Genomic DNA, 22,888 nt, shown 5'->3' on the forward strand with positions numbered 1-22,888 from the left:
GCCTCCTGAAGTTCAAACCAAATCACAGCATGGAGAAGAGCGGCGTGATTGAGGTGACTTCGAGCACAACACGGTTGTTGGTACAAGACGGGCTGCTCTGAGTATTTTCAGAAACTGCAGAATGATGCAAAAGAGAGACACTATGACAGAATGAGCAGAGTGGTCCATGGCCTGTGAAAGTAGTGAAGGTTCTTGACATGGAGGTAACAGCACTTCCATGTTTGTCATAATGATGGTCACAACAGGCTGCACTGTAATAAAATACAGCCCCTTAATACTAATGGTTTCAGCGTTCCCAGCCTTGTTATTACATTTGCTCTAACATGGTATTAAGTCACTGCTGTTTTATTTCATTTCATGATATAACAGGTCAACATTTTCAGCTCCTGCCAACGACTGTTGGCGTTTACATTCCTTCCATTCTGCTAAATTCTAATGGGAACAAAACTATTGTAACCACACAGAACTTTAAGCCGGGTGTATAATCGAAAAGTGAGCTTTCAGCGGATTCAAGTATTTAATTCTGTGTTTCTGCCTTTGTGTCTGTGCATACCTCTGTGTTTTTTTGCACCCTCCCATCTTCCCATGTCAGACACACTGAGCATCATCTGGGCAGGAGAACCTTTGGCTTTCCGCCGTCTAACTTAAGCCTTTTTTGGGGGTTTTGTTGTGTGTGCTAAAGTAGATTTACCTTCAATAACCATTTATTAAATCTCTATCCATTAGAGTCTGAGGCTTCATAAGAGCCGGCTGCATTAAGCCTGATTATGTGATGGGAGGAAAAGGGTCTATGTGTCAAGTGTGTCATCGAGTGATTTATATCCCCGGCTGGGATCTCTGTCTTGTCAGATGGACGTGAGCTGCAGATGGGACAGAGACACACTGAAACCTTTAGTGATGCTGAAAACTGAATACTTTTTTTTTTTTTGCTTTTTTGCTGTGAATGAGGCTGTAAACATGCTGTCTGTTTCTCACGCTGACGTCGCTGCTGAACCCTGACCCATCGCTGCTCTCCAAGGATTCCCGTCCAAGTCGTCTTCAACAACATGGACGCCAAGGGCCCAGGTGCCACCTTTAAGAGGTCATCTCTCAAACGCACGACATCGGGCTCACAGAAGGTAAGACGAGGTGACACTCAGCTGCCGATTCACAATCAACTTACAGTGTCGGCTCCAACCAGATGTGTTTATAATATGTCTCAAGAATGTGTTATGATGTCCCGAGCTTGTTTGTTTATTATAATGAAATCAGCGTGACATTAATATTTTGAGTAGAGTAGATTTCCTGCAAACATGTGACAACTGCACTTCACAGTACATGCTTTTTTTTACACTTTTGTCGTGAACCTTTGGCATCCAGAAACCATACGGCTAATCTGAGGAGGACATGTCACATGGATCGTTACACTAGTCGGAATCCATTTAAAGGCATAACCGATCATTTTAGTAAAGCACTGGTGGCTGTATGTCGGCGAGCACATGGCCTGTACTCCTGCAAACCCCTGGCAAACTTACTGTTAAGTGGGGGTTGAAGATGAGCCTGTGCTTACGCCAGTACGGCAGTTTAATCCTGCATAATGGCTCAGTATGGAAGACCATGGCCATGACAGATTATGGACTTTCATATCTTTCTAAATTTCTAATCTTTCTGCTTTCATCTGATTAAAACACCCGTTCAACGTGTCCTTGAAAGCTCGAAAGACGGGACTTTTATTTACATGCGCACCTCAACTCTCACTCCAACGAGCTGCGCTTGGATTAGAGGACACACACACACACACACTGCAATTTACAAGTGACACTCAGAGTGTCACTTTTGTGTTCTGATGTTCTGATGATGTAACTACAGGAAAGGTGCATAGTTTTGACTAGAACAAAAACCTTCACAATTTTAAAACCATCTAATTTTCCTGCAAAGATGGGACTTTACTAAAGAAATATACAGCATTTCACTCTCTTTTGTAGATTACTTGTCGGCTTGGGGGCTAGTTTACTAGTTTATACCCAGAATTGACTGGGTATAAATACACATTTCTTTAGTAAAGTTGTTCCCTATGAGATGACACTGTGCTTTTTGTATTTATTGTGCATATTTGCCATGTAGTTATTGCCGTTTATAGTTGTGGATGTATCTGTTTTATTTCTAAGAAATGTGAATAGTTTTATTTACAGTTGGTCATGGTAAAAATGGGAGGATTAATGTATCCGAGACTTGGGAAAGTCCCACTTGTTGTGCATGGTAATATGATTTTCCCGTCTGTTGCTGTAAAGAAATCTCCGGTGTAACGTATTTCCCTTCCTAAATAAGCTGGCTCTTTTCACCCTTAACTACTTTTACTCACGAGAAATCAATAATAGCTTATTGATCAGCAGTGTGGAAGGAAAGGTTTTTGCTAGATCAGAGCCAGTTGGAGTAAAATATGTTTTGTTGAACTGCAAATGCAACAAATTCAGCTCTTAATTGTTCACACTGGGTTTTAGGGTCATACGACTGAGTGTGTGATACAATCATCAGGCTCAGGTCTGGTGACGACTAAAAAAAAACAAAAACCTTTAGGATTCACTTCACGGTCGAGTTATACAATAGCTACAGCAAACCATGTGTTCATGTCTGAGTATAATAAAAGTTAAAGAGAATGAGCTTCAAATGTTGCAACATAGTGAAATGGGTTTAGTTTAATGTATTATATTAGATATTGGCTGTATGGTCTAAGTAAAAGGAAATGATCTTAAAGATAATGAAGATGACACAATCTAACATGCTACAGAATCATAGAAATGCATTAAACGCTGCATTTTCATTCAAATATAATAAGTCTAGCCGTCAAAGATAACCACTGATAAACTACACATCACAAGGAATCAAACCCCAGAAGATTGTTCATGGATTTACATACATCCGCTATCTTTATTTTGATTTTCTGATTTGTGCCTTCTGAGTCTCTTCCTCTGGCGGAGTTTTCACAGTTTGAAAGCACAGAAAAACAGTGTCTTTTAAACGTCTTATGACTCCCTTAACTCTCGGGGGATAATCAGTGACATGTTGCACTCATGTGATGCCTAACTGGATTTTCAGACCCAAGAACAATGAGTGCATTTACAAACGGGGGCTCCCAGAGAACAGTTGGCTTTCACAGTGCAGATGCATATTTGCCCATTCAGAGCTTGTAACTCGAGTTGCATCGCCATTTTTCAAATAGCTCTCCCCTCAAGTGAAATAACGTGAAAGGCAGTGTGTTATTTGGTCCACGTGGGCTCGGCCATGAGTCTTTATTTTTTTTAGACGGTAAAGGAGTCTACATGTGTTTCCTTCCTGTCACATTGCATCAGTCTCTAACCACATTGCCATTCAGTCCCAAAGTTGAGCAATTAGTTGCTTTTATCTTCAACCCTGGTGACATCACATTCCTCGTAGGACCCCCAAATCCTTTCTGATCCATTTCACTTGTGCTCATGAGGCTTCGAATCAACATTGATTATTATTCACAACAAATGCGGTGAAATAACCAACTTTAAAGAGCCACCAACTGTGATTATATGTTAAAAATATCATATAGCAACCTACAGACACACGGCCATCATTACACCTTCCCCTTCTGACTGTTTGGGCGGAATAGTCTATGAAAGTGGAACTGACCTGGAACAAATTAGCCGTGATTTAGCTGCTCACTAAGCTGTGGGTCAGGAGACCAGAACCATGTGATTCAAGCACTTAAAGGCAGGAATGTATAACACATAGTGTATGTGGACTGTAGGTGTCTGGACAAATAAACACATTACTTACAACATTGTGGATGTTTTGAGGATAATAAACAAAACAAAAAAACTCTTTCTATATCTTTTATTACTGTTTTTAAATGTCACACAGTTGCCTTTTGTTTTGAACGATCATTATTTATTTGGGAAAAACGCTGCATGTTGGAGTGAGCATTGTTTATTGTTCCACGGCTTGTCCTAATTCCCCGTTAATTTGCTTGGTGTGACACAACGTGATCCCGCAGTATCTAATTCTTTAAGGTTTTTGTTGCTGAGGCGGCTCTTAACGAGGCAGCTGCTCGATGACTGGATTTTGGTGTTAATTGTTGTGGTTAATGAGGGTTACTAAGAGTTAGTAACGAGTAAGCTGAAATAACTGCGTCACACTGGCAAAACCCTGGTGGAATTGCACTGTGTGTTTCAGCTGTGATTAAAAGTGTCCCATGTGTTGGGCTTCTCCTGTCTTTGACTTCCTGACACATCAACCATATCCTTGTCTTTATTTTGTTTGTGGGGGGTTTTAACTACTCAAAATGTGTGATGAGCAAACGTGAGCAAACCTATAACCCTTATATACTTGAATAACAACATTCAGTCCACTCAATTTATATATACATAATACAAAATTATACAAATATATAAGTTCAAAGTTCACATTTCCTCGTAAAAACAAGGCCTAAATCATTTGTAAATCTTGGTTTATACAAGAAAAAAGACAGGCGTATATAGAGCAGAAGATCAAATGGTTGCTTTTAAGGGTTATTATTCTACATTATGCATGTATTTTAAATGACATACATGCAAATCTCCAAAAAAAAAGTGAGAATAATTAAAGCAAAATGTAATAGCTGGTCTGCTGGGATTTCCTCTCCCTGCAAAAACAAGGTGGGTGGAAATAGAGATTAACTGCAATTAACAGTGAGTGACCTTGCCCCCAAGTGGAGACCAGTCACGTCTTCACAAGGCGCCGTTCAAAAGAATGCCTGCATCCAATTCTCCCAATTATGCAAATGTAGTTGAAATCAAAGTAGTTGGAGGGGGCAACATTTTCAAATTAAAAGTTGGAGAGCCTCTAATGGAAAGCGGAGAGATTTTAAGTGTGGCTGCTCTGCTCCATTTTTCTCACTCAAACAAACGTCTTCCACACGATGGAGGGAGCACAAAGAAAGGAGTTTCAACAAACTGAGAGATTAGGGGCCAAGTATCAAAGTAGATTTATTGTGCCTTGTTCAAGCGAAGGATGAAAATACCCTGTGGACATGGAGAGGGGGTCATGAGACTCCCAAAAGGATTACCTTGAACTGGAGTCATGAGACTTGGGCGAACAAAGACCCTGCTCACATGCTCATCATATTAACTGGCCCTCATAAAGTGAAGAAGTTGCATGTCCTGTGGGACTGAACGAGAGCACTCGAGTGGGAGTGCAGCACCAGGAGAAAGCTCTGGTGGAGACGCAGCAGACAGGAGACCTCCACTCTTCTCTCTATGCTTAATCTCCAGCAGCCTCACAGATAGGACTCTCTGCAGCTCGGACAGAAGATTGTATGTAAGTGTAACTCTTTTCAGTCATTTTGGGACGCAGTTATTTTCGATGCTGGTGAGTGGATAGAGATGGAATATAGAAACAGCGACAGACACACTGCCTTTGACTTCAGACAAATACACCAGGGTGTATTTTTTTAAGATATCGGTGTCTTTTGAAATGATTTGTATCGTTCAATTTAACAAAGCATCACTTAGTAAATGAAATATACTGAAACAAAACACTGAAATCAATGACTCTGCTCATATTTCAATACCTCAATTATACAACCAAATAATATGGAGGCGTATTAGTTCTGAAAAGGTGTGACAAAAGAAACCAAACTGTAATAATTATGATATTATTAGACTTATTTACAGATAATAATTTATAAATAAAAAACAGAAAATCACATGATTTGATGGTACCATTCAGTTACCATACTCAATCATTTCTACTGATATTATTACAATATCTTTATGCATGAAGAACATGCAAAAGCTTTTTTTGGTGTTATTTCTTTTTTTAAATGTTTTTTATTTGCAGAACATCGAGGATTGTCCGAGAGAAAGAGAGAGAGAGAGCGTAGACAGTAACTCCACTGTTTCTTCAACACTTGTGATTACTTGTCACATGACATAATTGGAATTCTCATGGTTTTTCATAAAGACTCATATGACTTAAGACTCATAGGTGAAGTTTAATGCTGTTAAATACTAGATACAAATAAAACATTGTCTCACTATTTAAATATTTCAGATTTGCTTCAAGAATTTCAGTTAAGTCTTCACTTTATCTTTAATTGTTTTTGGGGGGAGGGGCTTTTTTGTTGTTGTTTTTGCACTGAAAAAGTGCTCTGTTGCTTATGGAGCAGATTGTTGAGTATTAACCCACGACAGAGACAACAGAAGATGCTCATCCTTTCTGTATGTTTTTTTGTCTGTAGAAAGTGCAACAGCCTCAGAGGAAATACTTTCAGTGAAATCATATTTAGTCGGATGCAGTCCGTCATCATCTTTTTTCCAGGGTTTTCATGAAGAGGATTTTGATAATGATACTCATTATGATACAAAAGAACAAGACAAAGAAAGAAAAGAGAAAAAAACATTATCTCATCGTGCATTTTTTTTTTGTCTTTTTTCTCTCTTCAGGCACAGAAAGCTTGGATTGAAAGGACATTTCATAAAAGAGAATGTGTTCACATATTTCCCACCAAGGACCCCACCAGGTGATTGTGGTCTTTGTGTCTCAAAAAGTTTGATTATGTTGCAATTTATGATGAAATGTGAATAGAATGTGAATGCCATGCAAGTCTATAACATAATTCAGTATATAGTGTGTATATATAGGTCAAATGTGATCTGTTTAACACAAGTGCAGGTTATCGGACATTTACTGGGATTAAAAGTGCTTTAGCACGTGGTTTCTCTCCTGCGCTCTGAAAGCAGCCAGCCAGTGCAACCCTTTTGTGCATCGAGGCATGTATTTCCCAGAAATGGGCATAATGACAAAAGAGCTGGCACAACGTGTGTTTCGAGGAAAAGACACAGAATTCACTGGCAAACAAAACAACATTCCTCTAGTCATGGCTGATGCCCTCAAGAACGCCGAAGGGGATTCTATAAATAGTTAACCCACTTATTTAGGTGTAAAATCAGCCACACTGGCCTCAATACTAGTGATATGTTAACTGGGTGATTCTTGTTCTGTGGTGTCTAGATGTGCCTGTGGTCAGCTGACCACACAGCACGTGGCCATCCCTCCTGGTGCCAACTCGGTAGAGGAAGCTCACCAGCTGGTGCAGCTTGACGCACCGAAGGACAAATGGACCGTGACCAAATACACCAGAACGTACCCAACAGACGCCTTTGGCATGATTGAGTTCCAGGGTGGAGGATTCATCAACAAGGCCATGGTGAGCTTCACTTAGAGACTCCTGTAAGTTCTTGTATGTCACTATATGACTCTTCACACCTGACCTGACCAGATGTGTTTCTTTTCTCTTTTACTCCACCAGTACATCCGTGTTTCCTATGAAACCAAGGCTGAAAACCTGCTGCATTTGATGGTGAAGGACTGGCAGCTGGAGCTGCCCACACTGCTCATCTCCGTTCATGGAGGTCTGCAGAACTTTGACCTGCAGCCCAAACTCAAGCAAGTGTTCGGCAAAGGTCTGATCAAAGCGGCCGTCACCACGGGCGCGTGGATCTTCACGGGCGGAGTCAACACAGGTAAAGACCGTGACAGTCGAGGATTTAATGTTCCCTTAACAAATCACCATTTTTTGACATTAAAGGATTACCTTTCCTCTAAAATGTCATTACATAATCCTTACTCTGCCATTTTCTGCGGGGAGATTTGACCAACCTATTGTCAGCGGTTTAAGCACTATAATTAAAGCTTTTGTGGGGAAATGAATTGCAAATGACAATCTGTGTTGGATTTTGAGTGTGTCCCATGATGCGGCCCCATTAGGCAGTTGAACGAGTTATTATCCATGAAGCTTTATTTGACATTATAATTTATTATTAAAATTAGGGGTGATTCGTCACGTGGGAGATGCCTTAAAGGACCATTCCTCCAAATCACGAGGGAAGGTGTGCGCAATAGGAATTGCTCCATGGGGGATCCTGGAAAACAAAGAGGACCTCATCGGGAAAGATGTAAGAACATTTGCACTTGTTGTTTTCTGAACGAAGTGACTTATATTCCGTCTTGAAACTTTTCAAGCTCAAATTCTCTTTGTTTTTCCAGGTAACCAGGCCCTATCAGACCATGGCAAACCCGCTGAGCAAGCTGGCTGTGCTCAACAACAGCCACTCCCACTTCATCCTGACCGACAACGGCACCTGTGGGAAATACGGCTCTGAAGTCAAACTGCGTCGACTGCTGGAGAAGCACATCTCCCTGCAGAAGATTAACACTCGTGAGTCACACAGTGATCCCTGCACATATGTCATAGAACATACTCCATCCTCCATGGTGTGTGAGTTTGAGCCACTCAGTGTTGTCGGACATGCGCACGGATTGCTCGTCTGTGACCTGTGGGCTTCCCTTTGTCATCCTATGCCTGGAGCTCGGATAAGGCAGGGACAGCAAAGGGATGCTCAGCTGTCACCACTGACTTCACTACCTCCCTCCTTTGGTTTTGTCTGTAAGCACATCCACATCTACATGTTCTGCTTCAATGTTTCATACCTCAAACTTCTGCTATCATGAGGCAACAGCTGTGAGTTTGGATAAACAAATGCGTGGGTTTGGTTTTACAGGTCTGGGTCAGGGTGTCCCACTGGTGTGTCTGATAGTGGAGGGAGGTCCGAACGTTATCTCCATCGCCCTTGAGAGTCTCAGAGATGAGCCCCCGATTCCCGTGGTGGTGTGTGACGGCAGCGGTCGAGCTTCTGACATTATTTCCTTTGCACACAAGTTCTCAGAGGATGGAGGGTGAGCATATGTGATGAATTCTCTTTTTCTTTACGTATACTAAAAAATACATATACATCTCATCTCAAAACTCTTCATTTATAGCCTGGTTAACGATGATGTGCGAGACCAGCTCCTGGTGACCATTCAAAAGACTTTCAATTACACCAAAAGCCAGTCACAGCAGATCTTGCTCATGGTAATGGAGTGTATGAAGAAACGGGAACTGGTGAGTAAGAGAATAAATTCCTCAAAGAACTCATTAATAACGTCTTCCATGAATTTCACAATTATCCTTCATTTGTAAATAATGTGTGTGTGTGTGTTTGTCGATCAATAAATCATTTCTGAGTTGTGAAACATCTGGTCTCCATTGTCATTCATCCATTCCACTCATCTTTGTGTTTCCATTAACATATTGAATAAACATAATCCCCACAATCTGCCTGTCATCTCTCCTTCTTGTCGTGGTCATGTCATGTAATCCGGGTCATTCGCAGCTTCACTGTTGAGCATCATAAATGCTCTGGAAAATCTGTGGACTCTGTAAGTGCACGGCTATGGAGTGGGCGGGAGGTTCTGCAGAACTTAACAGTGTATATGGTTTGACGACGACGCACACACATCCCAATATGAGTGATTATAGATATGAGGTTAATCCCAGAGTGTTTCTCCAAAGTGTTTGATGGAGACCTTGGTGTATAAATATCAGCGGCGTTTGTGCATCCGCAACTGATTTCCATGTGATGTGATTAGTAGTTTGTAATACCCAGCACATATAATCTCCACACACTATACATTGGGTGGGAAAGATCAGAGCACACTGCCACCTGCTTAGCAGAGGCTCTTACTTTCTCTATTCGCAGTAAACATGCAGCACACAGATGGAGATGGAGAGAATCCATCTCCGTAATCCTCCACCAGGTTACTCTTTCTCTCCACTCCTGGAGCTTTGTCAGCGTCCACAGTGCTTTGGCTGCAGCAGTTTGAGTTTGCGTCCACTATCCTGGGTGTATTAGAGCGACCTAATGCTCCAACACTCAGATAAGCAACTTAAAACAGCTTATCAAAGATCATACTGCTGCGGGGCTTTCTCCTCTACCATTTAGCTCTCACTCATGCCCAACCCAGACGATGTGGCAGAACTTTACACACAACTGAGAGGCCACATCATTGCCTGCTATTAATCTAAAGTGCCATGACTAACCTACAGGTGACTCGGTGTCACCGTCTAGTCCCCCACATAATCCCTGCGTCCTAAGTGCATCTCATGTGAACAGCTGGATCAGACAAACAAAAAAAAAGGACTGATTTAGAGGGCTGCAAATTGCAATGATGTAACACCAGGATACAATCATGAGTTCACCAAAAACAGACCACAAAGAATGACCAACAACTGTCTGGACGAGCAACACAAGTTTTCAGCCTTGAGCCTATGGCGAGATGCTAATTATTTACCCATCTCGGGACCAGCTCTGGTACAGTGCTACATATTCATAACAATCTAATCCCATTTACTATGGCCGCACATGTGACAGACCCGTCAGCATGGTTTCATTTGATACACCCCAAGCCCATGACAAGGAAAGTACTGTCACTTATGATGAGTAAAGTAGCTGTCAGAGAGTGAGTGCTGCAGTCTCCCGCACTTTGACCACACCACAGGTTTGCAGTCTCTTCATCTATGAGGTGTACGTCACACCTCTTCTGCACAGAGGTGTGACGTACTGTACATGGCTGGAATTTTATGACTTATTTGAATATTTGAATGTATTACCCATGCAGTAAATCTGTATACTCAGACAGTCTGACTAAAACCTTTAGAGAACAATAGCAGAGTTTGAGTTCATGCTTTTGGGAAAGCAAAGAAATCAAGATGAGATAAGTTATGTCTGGATGAGCAGAGACTCTCAAGGCACATATTTTCTTAAAGGTGGGTCAGGATGGCACCTCCTGACTCTAAATATAGAACATTCTCACTCTAGAACATTACAAAACGTGATTATGCATATTACACTTCATAGACAATATTTGAGATATTAAAGCATGCACTTGAGCCCAATTGGCCCAGAACTCTGGTGCCCGCGTCATCACTAGAACCCCCTCCACTAATCACTTCACTCCAGCTCCTCAAACATGGTTGACTCTGGCTCACATTCATATCCTGTCTAAAATCTGTTTCAACTTGCATATTCACTTTGATTAGTTATATCCACCTATTTGTTTCAAACCCCCTCAGTATAGCATTATACAATGTATTCTTAATTTGTTTTTATTATTCATTTTAGTACTGTTACTTTAACTCTGCATGTAAGGTGACCTTGAGTGCTTTGAAAGGTGCCAAAAAATAAATTATCATTATTTATTATTAAGTCTGAATATTTCCAAACAACCCATGATACAATATAATATGCTTCACTTGAAGAGAATTCTCCTCAGGCTCAGTGTACTCATCCATGTCATGTGTTATTAACGGACTCAGTGACTGCTGACCTCATGTCTTTGTGTCTTACTATTATTTTCTCTCACATGTAGATCACAGTTTTTCGAATGGGTTCCGAGGGACAACAAGACATTGAAATGGCCATTCTCACAGCCCTGTTAAAAGGTAATTTTAACATGACATTACATGTCTCAAATACATACATCATTACGTACTGTGTACCACCAATTATCTCCTCTCTTCTGTCTGTTTCTTTTGCAAAAGGCACAAATGCCTCTGCGGCAGATCAGCTCAGTTTGGCTCTGGCCTGGAACCGCGTGGATATCGCTCGCAATCACATCTTTGTTTACGGACACAATTTACCAGTGAGTGGTGCTCACACAGTTATCACAGACGACCACCATTTAGGACTGAGGGAAAGAAAATAAAACATAAACTTGCATTGTCAAACTAAGGTGTGTTTTTCCCAGATTTGATCGAACAGGGTCATTCTGACAAATCAGGCAGAGTTGATATGGTGCTGTTTACTCAAAGAGGAGATGCAACTTTCTTCCCATCTCATTTGTCTGCTCAGCCTGCAGGTGCCATCGCCAACACTACAGCCTCTGGAGCCACAACGCAAGAGAAGCAGAGGAGTCCTGTCAGCGCTCCACGCAACAAGACCAGGGGAAAGAAGGGCAAAGGGAAGGCAAAGCCTGAACCTCCTGAGGAAACAGACCCGAGGAAGTTGGAGTTGATTCGTTGGGTAAGAGTTTATACCATAGATGTTAAAAAAGAAAGAATCAGAACGTAAGATGTTGATAAAAACAATAATAATAATAACAATAGTCTTTCTCATGTATTCATTTCTTCCTGTAGGTGAATTCTCTGGAGCAGGCTATGATGGACGCTCTGGTGCTGGACAGAGTGGACTTTGTGAAACTGCTTCTTGAGAATGGGGTCAACATTCACCACTTCCTCACCATTCCCAGACTGGAGGAGCTATACAACACGGTGGACCTGACGCGCTGCAGCACAAATAAATAAACAAATAAATAAATAAATAAATACAAATATACATAAATGAATACATGACACTTATTTCTTCTCTTCTCCTCTCTCAGAAACTAGGCCCACCGAACACACTGCATGCTGTGGTTAGGGACGTCAAAAAGGTAGAAACCGCCTTTTAATGTATTTAATGCATAATGTTCATCATTTCACCGATGTATTTTTCTGGTGCCTTTACAGGGAAACCTTCCACCAGATTATCAGATCACTTTGATTGACATTGGTCTGGTGCTGGAGTACCTCATGGGAGGAGCATACAGGAGCAATTACACCAGGAAGGCTTTTCGTAACCTCTACAATACTTTATACGGACTAAAAAGGGTATGCTAAATGTTTATGATTTTCTCATTATATTAAGCAACACCTGTTATTAATGCTGACTTTTTTTTCCTTCCTTCAGCCAAAAGCACTGAAGCTTCTAGGAATGGAGGTGAGGTGTCCCAAAACAACAAAACAACAAAACACTGTTATTTAGCTGAGAACATGTATAAACCACACAGTGGGATAAATATCTCCATCATCTTTATTGAAAAAAATGTCATTAGGATGATGAACCGAGGCCTAAAGGCAAGAAAAAGGCCAAAAAGAAGAAAGAAGAAGAGGTGGACATTGATGTGGATGACCCTGAGGTCTGTCGATTCAAGTTCCCCTTCCACGAGCTGATGCTATGGGGAGTGTTGATGAAGCGCCAGAAGATGGCGCTTTTCCTCTGGCAGCGTGGAGAAGAGGGCATGGCGAAGGCCCTGGTGGCATGTAAACTGTATAAAGCCATGGCCCATGAATGTTCCGAGAGTGAACTGGTGGATGACATCTCCCAGGACCTGGAGAACAACTCCAAGTCAGTGCATACATCATCTCTTGAATCGGTCTCAGCTGTAGGACCATGTGTTGTTTTAACGAAAATAAGAACAACCAGGTTATTGTTGTTACTGATCCCTCTCTCTCTCTCTCGCTCTCACACACACAGAGAATTTGGCCAGTTGGCCTACGAGCTGTTAGACCAGTCCTACAAACACGATGAACAGGTGGCCATGAAACTCTTAACATATGAGCTTGTTCACTGGAGTAACTCCACCTGTCTGAAGCTGGCTGTGGCTGCGAAGCAACGTGACTTCATCGCCCACACCTGCTGCCAGATGCTGCTCACCGACATGTGGATGGGTTGCTTGAGAATGGGCAAAAGTCCTGGCCTCAAGGTTGGTATCTAAAAAATGTTTTCCTTTGAAGCAGTAGCTGTGTGACTGACTCAGAGTAAAACTCACAATATTCTTTGTAAAATCTCATCTCACCCAGGTTATTCTGGGAATCATCTTTCCTCCTCTCATCCTACTGTTGGACTTCCGTCTCGGAGATGATGCAGTTTATCATGCACCTGGAGGCAAGGAAGCAGGAAAAGACAAGGATGATGACACAAAATCCAGCAAGGTCGAACATTATTTGTTAGAATAATCGTGTCGAGGAAACATTTGTGTCAAGATTTGCAGGAGCTAAGCTGACAGTTTGCTTTTACATTGTAGGAACACAACACTGATGGGAATTCACGTAAAGGCGACGAAGAGGAAGGAACCGCTAAAGTCCACAAAATCCCTATTGGCAAAAGGATCTTCGAGTTTTATAACGCACCCTTCACCAAATTCTGGTTCAACACTGTCAGTTCCCTTCTTTAACACAAGAGACATTATGGTAGTAATATTTATAAGTCACACTGAAATGACTTTATGACCTTCTTCTTCCAATAGATTTCCTATCTGGGATATTTGATGTTGTACAACTACATAATCCTGGTGAAAATGGAAAGATGGCCATCTTTACAAGAGTGGACTGTCATTTCTTACATCCTCACACTTGGCACTGAAAAAGTCAGACAGGTAAAAAGGGACAAGATGTGGTCAGTTTTTATCAGATCCTTCATCATGTGTGATAAAAAAAACAACAACAACAGTGTATGGTCTCTGGTCTATGTCTAGATTCTGATGTCAGAGCCTGGGAAACTGAAACAGAAGATAAGTGTGTGGTTGGAGGATTACTGGAACATCACAGACCTGGCTGCCATCTCCACCTTCCTTCTGGGGCTCATGCTCCGGCTGCAGCACGAGCCTTACATGGGTTATGGCCGAGTCATCTACTGTATAGACATTATCTTCTGGTACATCCGTGTCCTGGACATCTTTGGAGTCAACAAATACCTGGGGCCCTATGTGATGATGATAGGGAAGATGGTAATCGCGTTAAAGTCATATGACACACACAACATGAGTACAACGGCAATTTTGTAGTTTCATTTAAATGAAAAAACATGTCTTTTGTTTTGCTCTTTTCAGATGATAGATATGATGTACTTTGTCGTGATCATGCTGGTGGTGCTCATGAGCTTCGGTGTGGCTCGGCAAGCCATCCTTCACCCAGACGAGGAGCCGACTTGGCGACTGGCCAGAAACATCTTCTATATGCCCTACTGGATGATCTATGGGGAGGTTTTTGCGGACTCGATAGACCGTAAGACTAGAATTCATAGTAAGATTCTGTTTCCTGATTCTGGGCAGATGATCAGTGTCACATTAATTTCTGCCCTAAATCATGGGATGTTTAGTAACATTACACTGTAACAATCCCCCCTCATACTTTGTCTCCCTCTGCTGGTACATTTGCTTTAGTGCATGGTAATAACTCTGCAGTGTGGTAGTATCTTAGTTCATCATTTTTGATTATGATCATCTGCCTTCAAGTATTTTGTTTTGTCACTTTCTTCTGTCAGGGTGAAGGCAATGACAACTGTGTTAATGCTGTTATTTATATTATGTAATAAATTTAAAAAAAACACAGTTGTTTTTTTTATTGATATTTAAATGTATTTAAAACAAGCTCACACATTTCTTATTTTCCTGAGACCATGAACTAATCTTAAATTCCACAACAACTGAACCCTAAAGCAACTATTTTATAATGTTGACAAGTTAGCAAAACACTTTTTCATGAACACCAACTTGACCTTGACAGAAGCATGATATAAAAAAGCCCACAATTATTGATTATAACACTTTCTCCGTGTTTTTGCATCAATGCTTTGGTGCGTTTCTTGGACTTTTTTTAAGTCTATGCAATGGAAATCAACCGTGAGTAGTTTTTACATTCAGAAATGCTATTCCAAACAATTATCTCAAGTTCTTCAATTTAAATTCACCAGCACTAACCTTTGCACGCAGCTCCATGTGGTGAACATTTATATGATGAGGATGGGAAGAAACTGCCTCCTTGCATCCCTGGTGCCTGGCTCACACCTGCTATTATGGCCTGTTACCTTCTTGTGGCAAACATCCTTCTGGTCAACTTGCTAATTGCAGTCTTCAAGTAAATATAAAATATTATCTATTTTATTATTTCACATCTGCTGTACTCACAGTTTGGACTCACCCACCTCTTTCCCTCTCTTACAGCAACACCTTCTTTGAAGTGAAGTCTATTTCGAACCAGGTGTGGAAGTTCCAGCGATATCAGCTGATCATGACTTTTCATGACCGTCCCATCCTTCCTCCTCCTCTCATCATCTTCAGCCATCTCTACATCCCTCTCAGCAGGCTGTTTCGACGCTGTGCCAGAAAGAAAACCGAGGGAGAGCTGGATGAGAAGGACAGAGGCCTCAGTGAGTTTCTTCTAATCATTATTACACACGTAATTAATCAAATATTCATATACATTTCACTAAATTACATACATGATTTATTTTAAATGAGTTACTAAAGTGAATAAATCTAATCACATCCTGTTTTAATTAAACATGTTTTAGACTATTTGACATATACTTCTACACAGAGTAATGTACTGTCTTACTTGTATTTTCTTTCTGTCAGAACTGAGGCTGAATCCAGAGGAGTTAAAGAGTCTGTATGAGTTTGAGGAACAATGTGTGGAAGAATATTTCCGTGGGAAGGAAGACGAGCAGCAGTCCTCCAGCGGCGAACGCATTAAGGTCACCTCAGAAAGGTAAGCCCCCCCTCCCCCCCTCTTTCAAGTGTTGCTTAAATGTCCAGAATTAGTGACATCTAGAGGTGAGATTGCAGATTGCAAAAAAACAATTGGAGGACTCCTCCACTCACCCATCCCTTTCACAAGCAAGTCAGTCTTAGTTTGTGAAGTAATATTTGTGCAAAATATACATATAAAAAAGTACATATAAACGACCAAACAATTTGTATTTCTTAAGCAGTTAACTTATCATAACTTTTATCATAACGTTCCGTCAACATCCCTGCTAAATGTCACACACTGGACCTTTAAATTTTTCGACACATCATGAGCAGCACAGACATGGCTAATTTTTTTTTAATTTCTCTTCGGTGGCCTTGGCAGAGTTGAGAATATGTCCATGCGCCTGGAGGAGGTAAATGAGAGGGAAAACACGATGAAGGCCTCTCTGCAGACAGTGGATTTGCGCCTGGCTCAACTGGAAGAGATCCATGGGCGAATGGCAGTCGCTCTAGAAAAACTTGCGGGCTTGGACAGACTAGAGCTAACCCGAACCTATTCACGGAACTCCTCTGTGTGTGACCCCTCCTCCCTCCATCGTCAGGGCAGCATTAACAGCGCTGACGGTTATAGTCTTTACCGTTTCCACATGGACATGGAAGAGTTTGCGCAGAAGCAGAAGGACACGGATGAGTCAACAAAAACCGGTCTGGAGACACAGAGGAATCTGCAGCAAGCCTCCAGTTTCCGTGCTCTCAACACAACAAACGGGGGCCAGATGTTAGATGTCGCTGGTTTAGAGAGATCACGACCCAGCTCCTGTGTGGACATTTTCATATCTCCATGTGAACAAAAGTCTGCAGCATCCAGTCAAGAGACCATCGCCAACATTAAACATGGTAGCACATTTCTAATGGACAGACTAACAGACAAGGATAGACTGAGGCCTTCTTCCCCTCCAAAAAGGACCAAATCCTTGAAATACTACCCAGTCGAAGACCAACAACTGTCTCCACTGACAAAGAGGAGGGCTATGAGCACTATCATTATCAACCCTCCAGATGAACCAGCTGACCCAGCAACAAAAGCCCAAATGCTGCTGGGAGCGTCCGCTTCTCCAAAGAGAACAACATCTTTGAGATACATTGCAAGTGAAACGCAAAGTCAAACTTCTCTAACAAAGAAGAGGGCAATGAGCAGCATCATCTACGACCCCGCAGGGGCAAGTGACAAAGGGGAGCAAACCGCAGACAACAGACCAGTGGTGGAGCAAGGAGCAAACACACCAAATGAGGTGCACTCCAGCATTTATGGTCATGTGCCTAAAGTATCTACAGTCAGAGCTCTTGCCCAGCAGTTTCAAATGAGTGCTGCACCAGCAGAGCTCAAAATGGAGGAGAATCTGGTGCATCAAACTCCGCCAGAAATTAAGGGAACTCCTCCAGCGGCAGAGTCCACGGCAGACCCAGCAAAGACCAAGGCAAAGAGAAACCTTTCAGACACCACGGAGTATCTGACTGTGGCCGAGGACAATTATTTACCATCTCACAGGTCAGACAGCTGGAATGCCAGTGTGAGGAAAACAAAGAGCTTCATGGTTAGCAAAGAGCCCAGAGCCTACAGCAGTGAGAGAGACCTTGTTGAAGCCTGCAGGGCAGCAGCTGTCGGCGGGGAAGAGGTGGGAAAGAAGATGGAGGCAGAGAAGAGAGAAGACGATGCACAGGAAGACAAATAAGGCATGCAGAAGATAATAAGTCAGAACAAAGAAAATGAATACATAAACAAAATACATCACCATGCAGTAAATATCAGTCACTCAGCGCTAAATAGTGAAAACACTACTGTTGAAAAAGACACTTTCTTTACCATCTTTACTTTTCATTGGTGTAACACAGCAGCAGCTTACAAAGACAACCATTCACATCACAGCTTTCCATGTCACTGTGTTTTCATAGTGGAGATGTAGAGGGGAACCAGTGTGATGTCTACAGTTTCACAGTGAAAATAAAGGATATACACAACTCCTACTATGCTAACAGCAAACACAATGAATGACCTATACATGGACATGTCAGACACTTTGAAACACTGTCTGTAAACCTCTTTTTTCTTTTAAAATACTTAAAAATGTGCTCAATATTGACCCACTCAAAGTTGACCCTACACCTTCCATGCAAAAACTGACACTTGTATAAATATTTTAAAAAAAGAATAGAAAAGAGGAAAAAAGAAAAACATTACAATACAGTATAGGTTGTATTCATAAATACTTTTGCCTTTTTCTGTAACATTACTCCTTCTTGGCACACATGAATAAGCACAGCCCATAAGCCTATTTACACACGTGAAATCACACAGACACATACAATCAGTGCTTTAAGTCTCAAGAATCATATTGAACATGATAATAGGTAGTGCGTATGAAAGTATGCTACATCAGATGAAAAAAAAAATCTATTCATTCTTTTATATAATAATAAGACAACTATGTGTAACTGAGATTTTTCCATCAGAGGTATAAAGAAAGCCAAAAGAATCACTCCCTTCTGTGAGCAGACGACTGCTGACCATCACACACACAGGTCTTTTGCATGAGCGGATATACAGCATCAGGCCTCAGCTGTCCCTGATGCACCTCTGGTCATCTGATCAGGATTGCATTTCAAGCACTTGTGAACCTGTTAGCTTCAGCTGGCTATAAGGCTCTCTGATTATGATGAGTGCCGCAGCCGCCGCAGCCTCCGCCGATGTGAAGGTGTCCAGCAGGGAGTAAGGCTCCAAAACAGCAGAGTCACAGTAGCAGTGAGATGCGAAAACTGGAGTTAAGAAGCCTAGAGGAGCGAACACTTGAAGATTTTAATCCTCTTGGACTTCTTCTCAGTGATCTTGACTGGTTTGCCCGACGCTCCGGCACTGGTGTCAGTCTAATACAGGAAGACATTACAGTCAAACAATTAAATGCATATAGCATAACAATTTCTTGTTGCTGATGTTATTATTCTGCCTCTGTTTGGTCTTCATGGACAGAAATGATGCAACATTATGTGTATGCTGTGTCCTTCACCTGAAAACAGCTTATTGTCAGACCAGACAGAGGGAGTGTTTGTGTTTATCTGTTTAACTGTTGAAAGACTGGGTTTCATTAAGCAGTAGAATGTACTTCTGAAACCTTTTCATGTGAACTTCTTTGTGTTTTCAGTCATACTCCCACCTGTTTGCAGCCGCCTCTCTTTACCCGTGCAATGTTGTGCATATGTTGTATGTATACTACGTCTGTCTTGACATAAAACAAATCACTTCCTGTGTGCAGCACAGTAATGTTGTGAGGCCACATGAGATCTGATAGAATTCATCAGCATTGTGAGAACGTATTTGACAACGGTTTGAATTTAACAGCCATTTATTTATATCTAAAATTAAGAAATTCTTAAACACTTACCGTCTTTGAGCTCAGATTATGTAGTATGTCTCTTCCCATTGTATAAAAAGCCTGGAGTGACAGGAAAAACAAAAGCAAAGGACGAATATATGTGTATAAATAATCATTTATGTTATATGTGGTCAGAGTGTGAAGTTTCTGCTTACCTCCTCTACATTTATACTAGACTTAGCACTGGTTTCCAGAAATTTAACTCCATAGTCAATAGCCAACTGAGTGAGACAAAAATGGCAGTGTTATCGTCACTCGGTGCAAGGAAGTGAAAGTATGCAGCGTGTGAATTTGTATCAGGACCAGCTGCAGAAACTCACTTTTTCACCCCTGTCTTTGGACACCTGTCTCCTGTCAGTCATGTCACATTTGTTACCCAAGACCATCTTCTCCACATCAGACGAGGCATGCTGGCGGAAATAAAAAAGATTCTTTATGCCAAGTGTGATATTCTGTACAATGTGAACAAAATGTTTTGTGTGTGGGATTTCTCGAAGTCTGATTCATTTTAACATCTTTTCTAGTTTTAGTCCAGCGACCAATATATTGTAAGTTAAGTGTACGTGGCTATGTATGAGATTTTACTGCTTTGTTGTTGTCGCCTGAGAAGAGCTTCCGCATTTGTGTTGTTTCCAAGACAACGTCTGAGCAGCAGTACTTTTCAGACCGGACGCAACAGTGACTCAGTATCTGAAAACAGGAGTTAGGCTTTCCCCTCCATAGATGGAGACAGCTCTTGGGCAGCAAAAGGGAAGCAGTTTGATGCTGAGCCAGCACTTCCTCTGTTAAAGGGGTAAGTAAAATAGCTCTTCATGCAAATACTGGTTATAAAATGGTGGTACAAACTTACATATAGCACATGAGAAGTCACAGCTCACCTCTTCAATGTTTCTAATCCAGTTTTTTATGTTTTCAAAGGACTTGTCATTGCAGATGTCATAGACCAACATAATACCCTGTGAAGGAAAAACAAACAATGTCCATAACCTGACATGCAACACACACACCGAGGGATAAAGTGTGGAAAGAAGAGTTGACTCACCATAGCCCCTCTGTAGTAAGCTGTGGTGATGGTTCGAAACCTCTCTTGTCCTGCAGTGTCCCTAGAAGAAGGAGAAATCATATCAGATTGTAGGTGGATGGACAGTTGTGTCAATCTCAGATTTAAAAAGAGAAAAAGGTCGTATCACACTCACCAAATCTGAAGTTTGACTCTCTTCCCATCCAGCTCTATTGTTCTGATTTTGAAGTCTATTCCTGAATTCAAATAAACAATCACAGACATGGACTCTATAAGTTGATTCTTGCTGCTTTGATTAGTTAAGAGGTTATCACATCATGTCTCACATTTCTACAAAACAAACATCTCCCTGCACAGTGGCTGTCCTTTGTTATCTAATCAAAAATGTATGTTCTGAACTCTTCAAACCATGCAAGTATGTTTGATGTTTTCGATATGCTTCGATCCAAAACAAGGTATAAATGTGAGTATATATATTCATCTATGCAAATAACACTGCATACCATCATGGACATAGAAAAGAGAGAGTGAAAATAAATTATTCATAAATTAAACTGGGGTACGGGTATAAATCTAACCCTCACTAAATGGGTTCTTGGTTATTTCTATGAGATCTGTACATGTGTTATTACTAACAAGCGTCAAAGTGTCAATATGCATCACAAAGTAATTTCCAAAGGCAGTATATGAGGGCTGAGTTTTGGAGAATTCTGCTTCTTACCCAATAGAATGAAACGATCAACAATGTGATTCATTTTATTGTTTGAATTTTCAATAAATACATTTTTCGCTATTAACTGTATGGGTAGAATGTGTAAGAAAATACTTAACAGTTTCCCACGACAAGTCCAAATAGAAACAAGATGAAGGTCACGTGACCAAAAGCTTAGCATCAAAGAAGTCACTGCATTAAATGTGCTTATGGTGTATTTCCTTTTGATAATTCTGTTTTTTGCTCTCACTGCAACATATCCTCTCGTCACAAATGTGCTGTGCTTTTCAAAAGTGTGTCCTTTGTTATCTTAAATAAATGTATAATCTGTCAGTCTGCTGAAGGACATCATTTTTTATAGTCACAGCAAAACTAGCTGCAGTAACAAAGGGTATGGCAATATTAGAATTATTCTAAAAGGCCTCACACTTCAGTAAGGGTTTTCTATAGGTCAAACATCTGGATTATAGTCTAATAGATATCATTCTATATTAGCCGTTACTGAACCACCAAGGACAAGAGATCATCATTCTGAGTTTGTCTTGATTTGATGTTCCCTCTGTACAATATGCTACACATTATATCATGTTTCTAAGTATATTATGACACACATCGGGTAGTAAAGCATTGCAATCGGTTAATACGGCATGCAGTACAGTATGTCAGATGTATGCTTAGGGGCGGCTGCAGAGTATTCACCTATTGTGGATATGAAGGTGGTATTGAAGGAGTCCTCGCTGAATCTGAACAGCAGGCATGTCTTGCCGACACCGCTGTCTCCGATGAGCAACAGCTTAAAGAGATAATCGTACGTTTTCGCCATTTAAACACAGCGGAGACTCGAACGTTTTTGATTTAACAAGGCCTTGCTGAGCTGAGCCGCGGATCCACCGCCTGAATATCCTCAGCTGTCTGACTGTGGCAGACTGGCAGCGGCAGCAGACCGGTGCCGAGGAGAGTGACGTCACGTTGAGCGGTGCGTTCACGGTTGCCAGGTTCGCAATTTTCCGGAGAATTAGGATATCGCATGTCGATGTACTTATTACTGGTTAAGTAGACTTTTTGCACATAAGACAAAGACCAAGATAAGAAAGTGTAAGTTGTTCTAGTTAAAAAAATTGAAAAGGCAACAAGCCTTACCAAACCGGTTTGGTACAGTGCGGTGTGGCACATATTTCTTTGCACTTCCACTTAGTAACAAAATAACCGGCCCCAACCCTTCCATTTTTCTTTACCCTTCCCTTGGGGTACCAGAGTAACAGTACGGTACAGGCGGAGCTAGACCCACGACAGTCAGCTGACTCCTTTGCTTCTGGTGTTTCTTTCACACCCACAGTCCATTCTCACATGGCTTGACGTCCTCAGTGTTGTACGTTCTATTGTGTTGCGTTGTTCGTTGGTGGCACACTCACTGGTATGTCACGCTACATAGATACTGTTGTCAGTCAAATTGCAAGCCTGACCGAGGACTTTAATGTTCAAAACCGTACCGTACTGTACCAAATTGAACTGTACCATGATGGAAACACAGCTATAGCGGTTTAGGGTAAATTGCCTTTAATGCTAACA

At 41.4% G+C, this 22,888-nt stretch overlaps 2 protein-coding genes and 1 long non-coding RNA gene across 6 annotated transcripts; 2 read left to right on the forward strand and 1 right to left on the reverse strand.

The window, feature by feature from the left end:
- The first annotated feature begins 303 nt into the window (after positions 1 to 303).
- LOC122776064 (transient receptor potential cation channel subfamily M member 1-like) lies at positions 304 to 18,183 on the forward strand. 3 transcript variants are annotated; one of them, XM_044036414.1, is made up of 27 exons: positions 304 to 1,118; positions 6,429 to 6,505; positions 6,997 to 7,192; positions 7,295 to 7,508; positions 7,816 to 7,940; positions 8,032 to 8,203; positions 8,547 to 8,721; positions 8,806 to 8,929; positions 11,236 to 11,308; positions 11,408 to 11,508; positions 11,718 to 11,888; positions 12,002 to 12,136; positions 12,247 to 12,297; positions 12,374 to 12,514; positions 12,594 to 12,623; positions 12,739 to 13,031; positions 13,161 to 13,389; positions 13,487 to 13,618; positions 13,711 to 13,842; positions 13,933 to 14,061; positions 14,161 to 14,412; positions 14,515 to 14,707; positions 15,286 to 15,306; positions 15,397 to 15,541; positions 15,628 to 15,833; positions 16,042 to 16,174; positions 16,541 to 18,183. In XM_044036414.1, exons 1-27 carry the CDS (start codon positions 1,047 to 1,049, stop codon positions 17,889 to 17,891), a joined length of 5,073 nt encoding a protein of 1,690 aa, XP_043892349.1. In that variant the 5' UTR covers positions 304 to 1,046; the 3' UTR covers positions 17,892 to 18,183. The 3 variants fall into 3 exon arrangements, with proteins under 3 accessions (XP_043892349.1, XP_043892350.1, XP_043892348.1); XM_044036415.1 differs by having other exon boundaries at positions 331 to 1,118; positions 14,515 to 14,689; XM_044036413.1 differs by lacking the exons at positions 304 to 1,118; positions 11,236 to 11,308; positions 11,408 to 11,508; ... (15 more) ...; positions 16,042 to 16,174; positions 16,541 to 18,183 and adding an exon at positions 4,856 to 5,301 and having other exon boundaries at positions 8,806 to 9,062.
- Positions 18,013 to 22,263, reverse strand: LOC122776066 (ras-related protein Rab-8B). 2 transcript variants are annotated; one of them, XM_044036419.1, is made up of 8 exons: positions 22,019 to 22,261; positions 20,783 to 20,843; positions 20,629 to 20,689; positions 20,465 to 20,542; positions 19,907 to 19,996; positions 19,742 to 19,807; positions 19,596 to 19,646; positions 18,013 to 19,080 (listed from the first exon to the last, which is right to left on the reverse strand). In XM_044036419.1, exons 1-8 carry the CDS (start codon positions 22,140 to 22,142, stop codon positions 18,988 to 18,990), a joined length of 624 nt encoding a protein of 207 aa, XP_043892354.1. In that variant the 5' UTR covers positions 22,143 to 22,261; the 3' UTR covers positions 18,013 to 18,987. The 2 variants fall into 2 exon arrangements, with proteins under 2 accessions (XP_043892354.1, XP_043892353.1); XM_044036418.1 differs by having other exon boundaries at positions 20,465 to 20,689; positions 22,019 to 22,263.
- On the forward strand, positions 19,990 to 21,652 carry LOC122776068. Its single transcript, XR_006361164.1, has 2 exons — positions 19,990 to 20,379; positions 20,505 to 21,652. It is a non-coding gene; the product is annotated as an uncharacterized LOC122776068 (long non-coding RNA).
- Positions 22,264 to 22,888: the final 625 nt, after the last annotated feature.

The sequence above is a fragment of the Solea senegalensis genome, linkage group LG10 (assembly GCF_019176455.1).
Source record: "Solea senegalensis isolate Sse05_10M linkage group LG10, IFAPA_SoseM_1, whole genome shotgun sequence".
Taxonomy (NCBI): Eukaryota; Metazoa; Chordata; class Actinopteri; order Pleuronectiformes; family Soleidae; genus Solea; species Solea senegalensis.

Coding starts and splice junctions, on each gene's coding strand:
- LOC122776064 (XM_044036414.1), top strand. CDS start 1,047: ATGGACGCCAAGGGCCCAGGTGCCACCTTTAAGAGGTCATCTCTCAAA. Junction 6,506..6,996: donor CCCACCAAGGACCCCACCAG/GTGATTGTGGTC, acceptor TGTGGTGTCTAG/ATGTGCCTGTGGTCAGCTGA. Junction 12,137..12,246: donor TGGAGGAGCTATACAACACG/GTGGACCTGACG, acceptor CTCCTCTCTCAG/AAACTAGGCCCACCGAACAC.
- LOC122776066 (XM_044036418.1), bottom strand. CDS start 22,077: ATGCCTGCTGTTCAGATTCAGCGAGGACTCCTTCAATACCACCTTCAT. Junction 19,997..20,464: donor GGATTAGAAACATTGAAGAG/GTGAGCTGTGAC, acceptor TATTTCCGCCAG/CATGCCTCGTCTGATGTGGA. Junction 19,808..19,906: donor CCAAAGACAGGGGTGAAAAA/GTGAGTTTCTGC, acceptor TGTCTCACTCAG/TTGGCTATTGACTATGGAGT.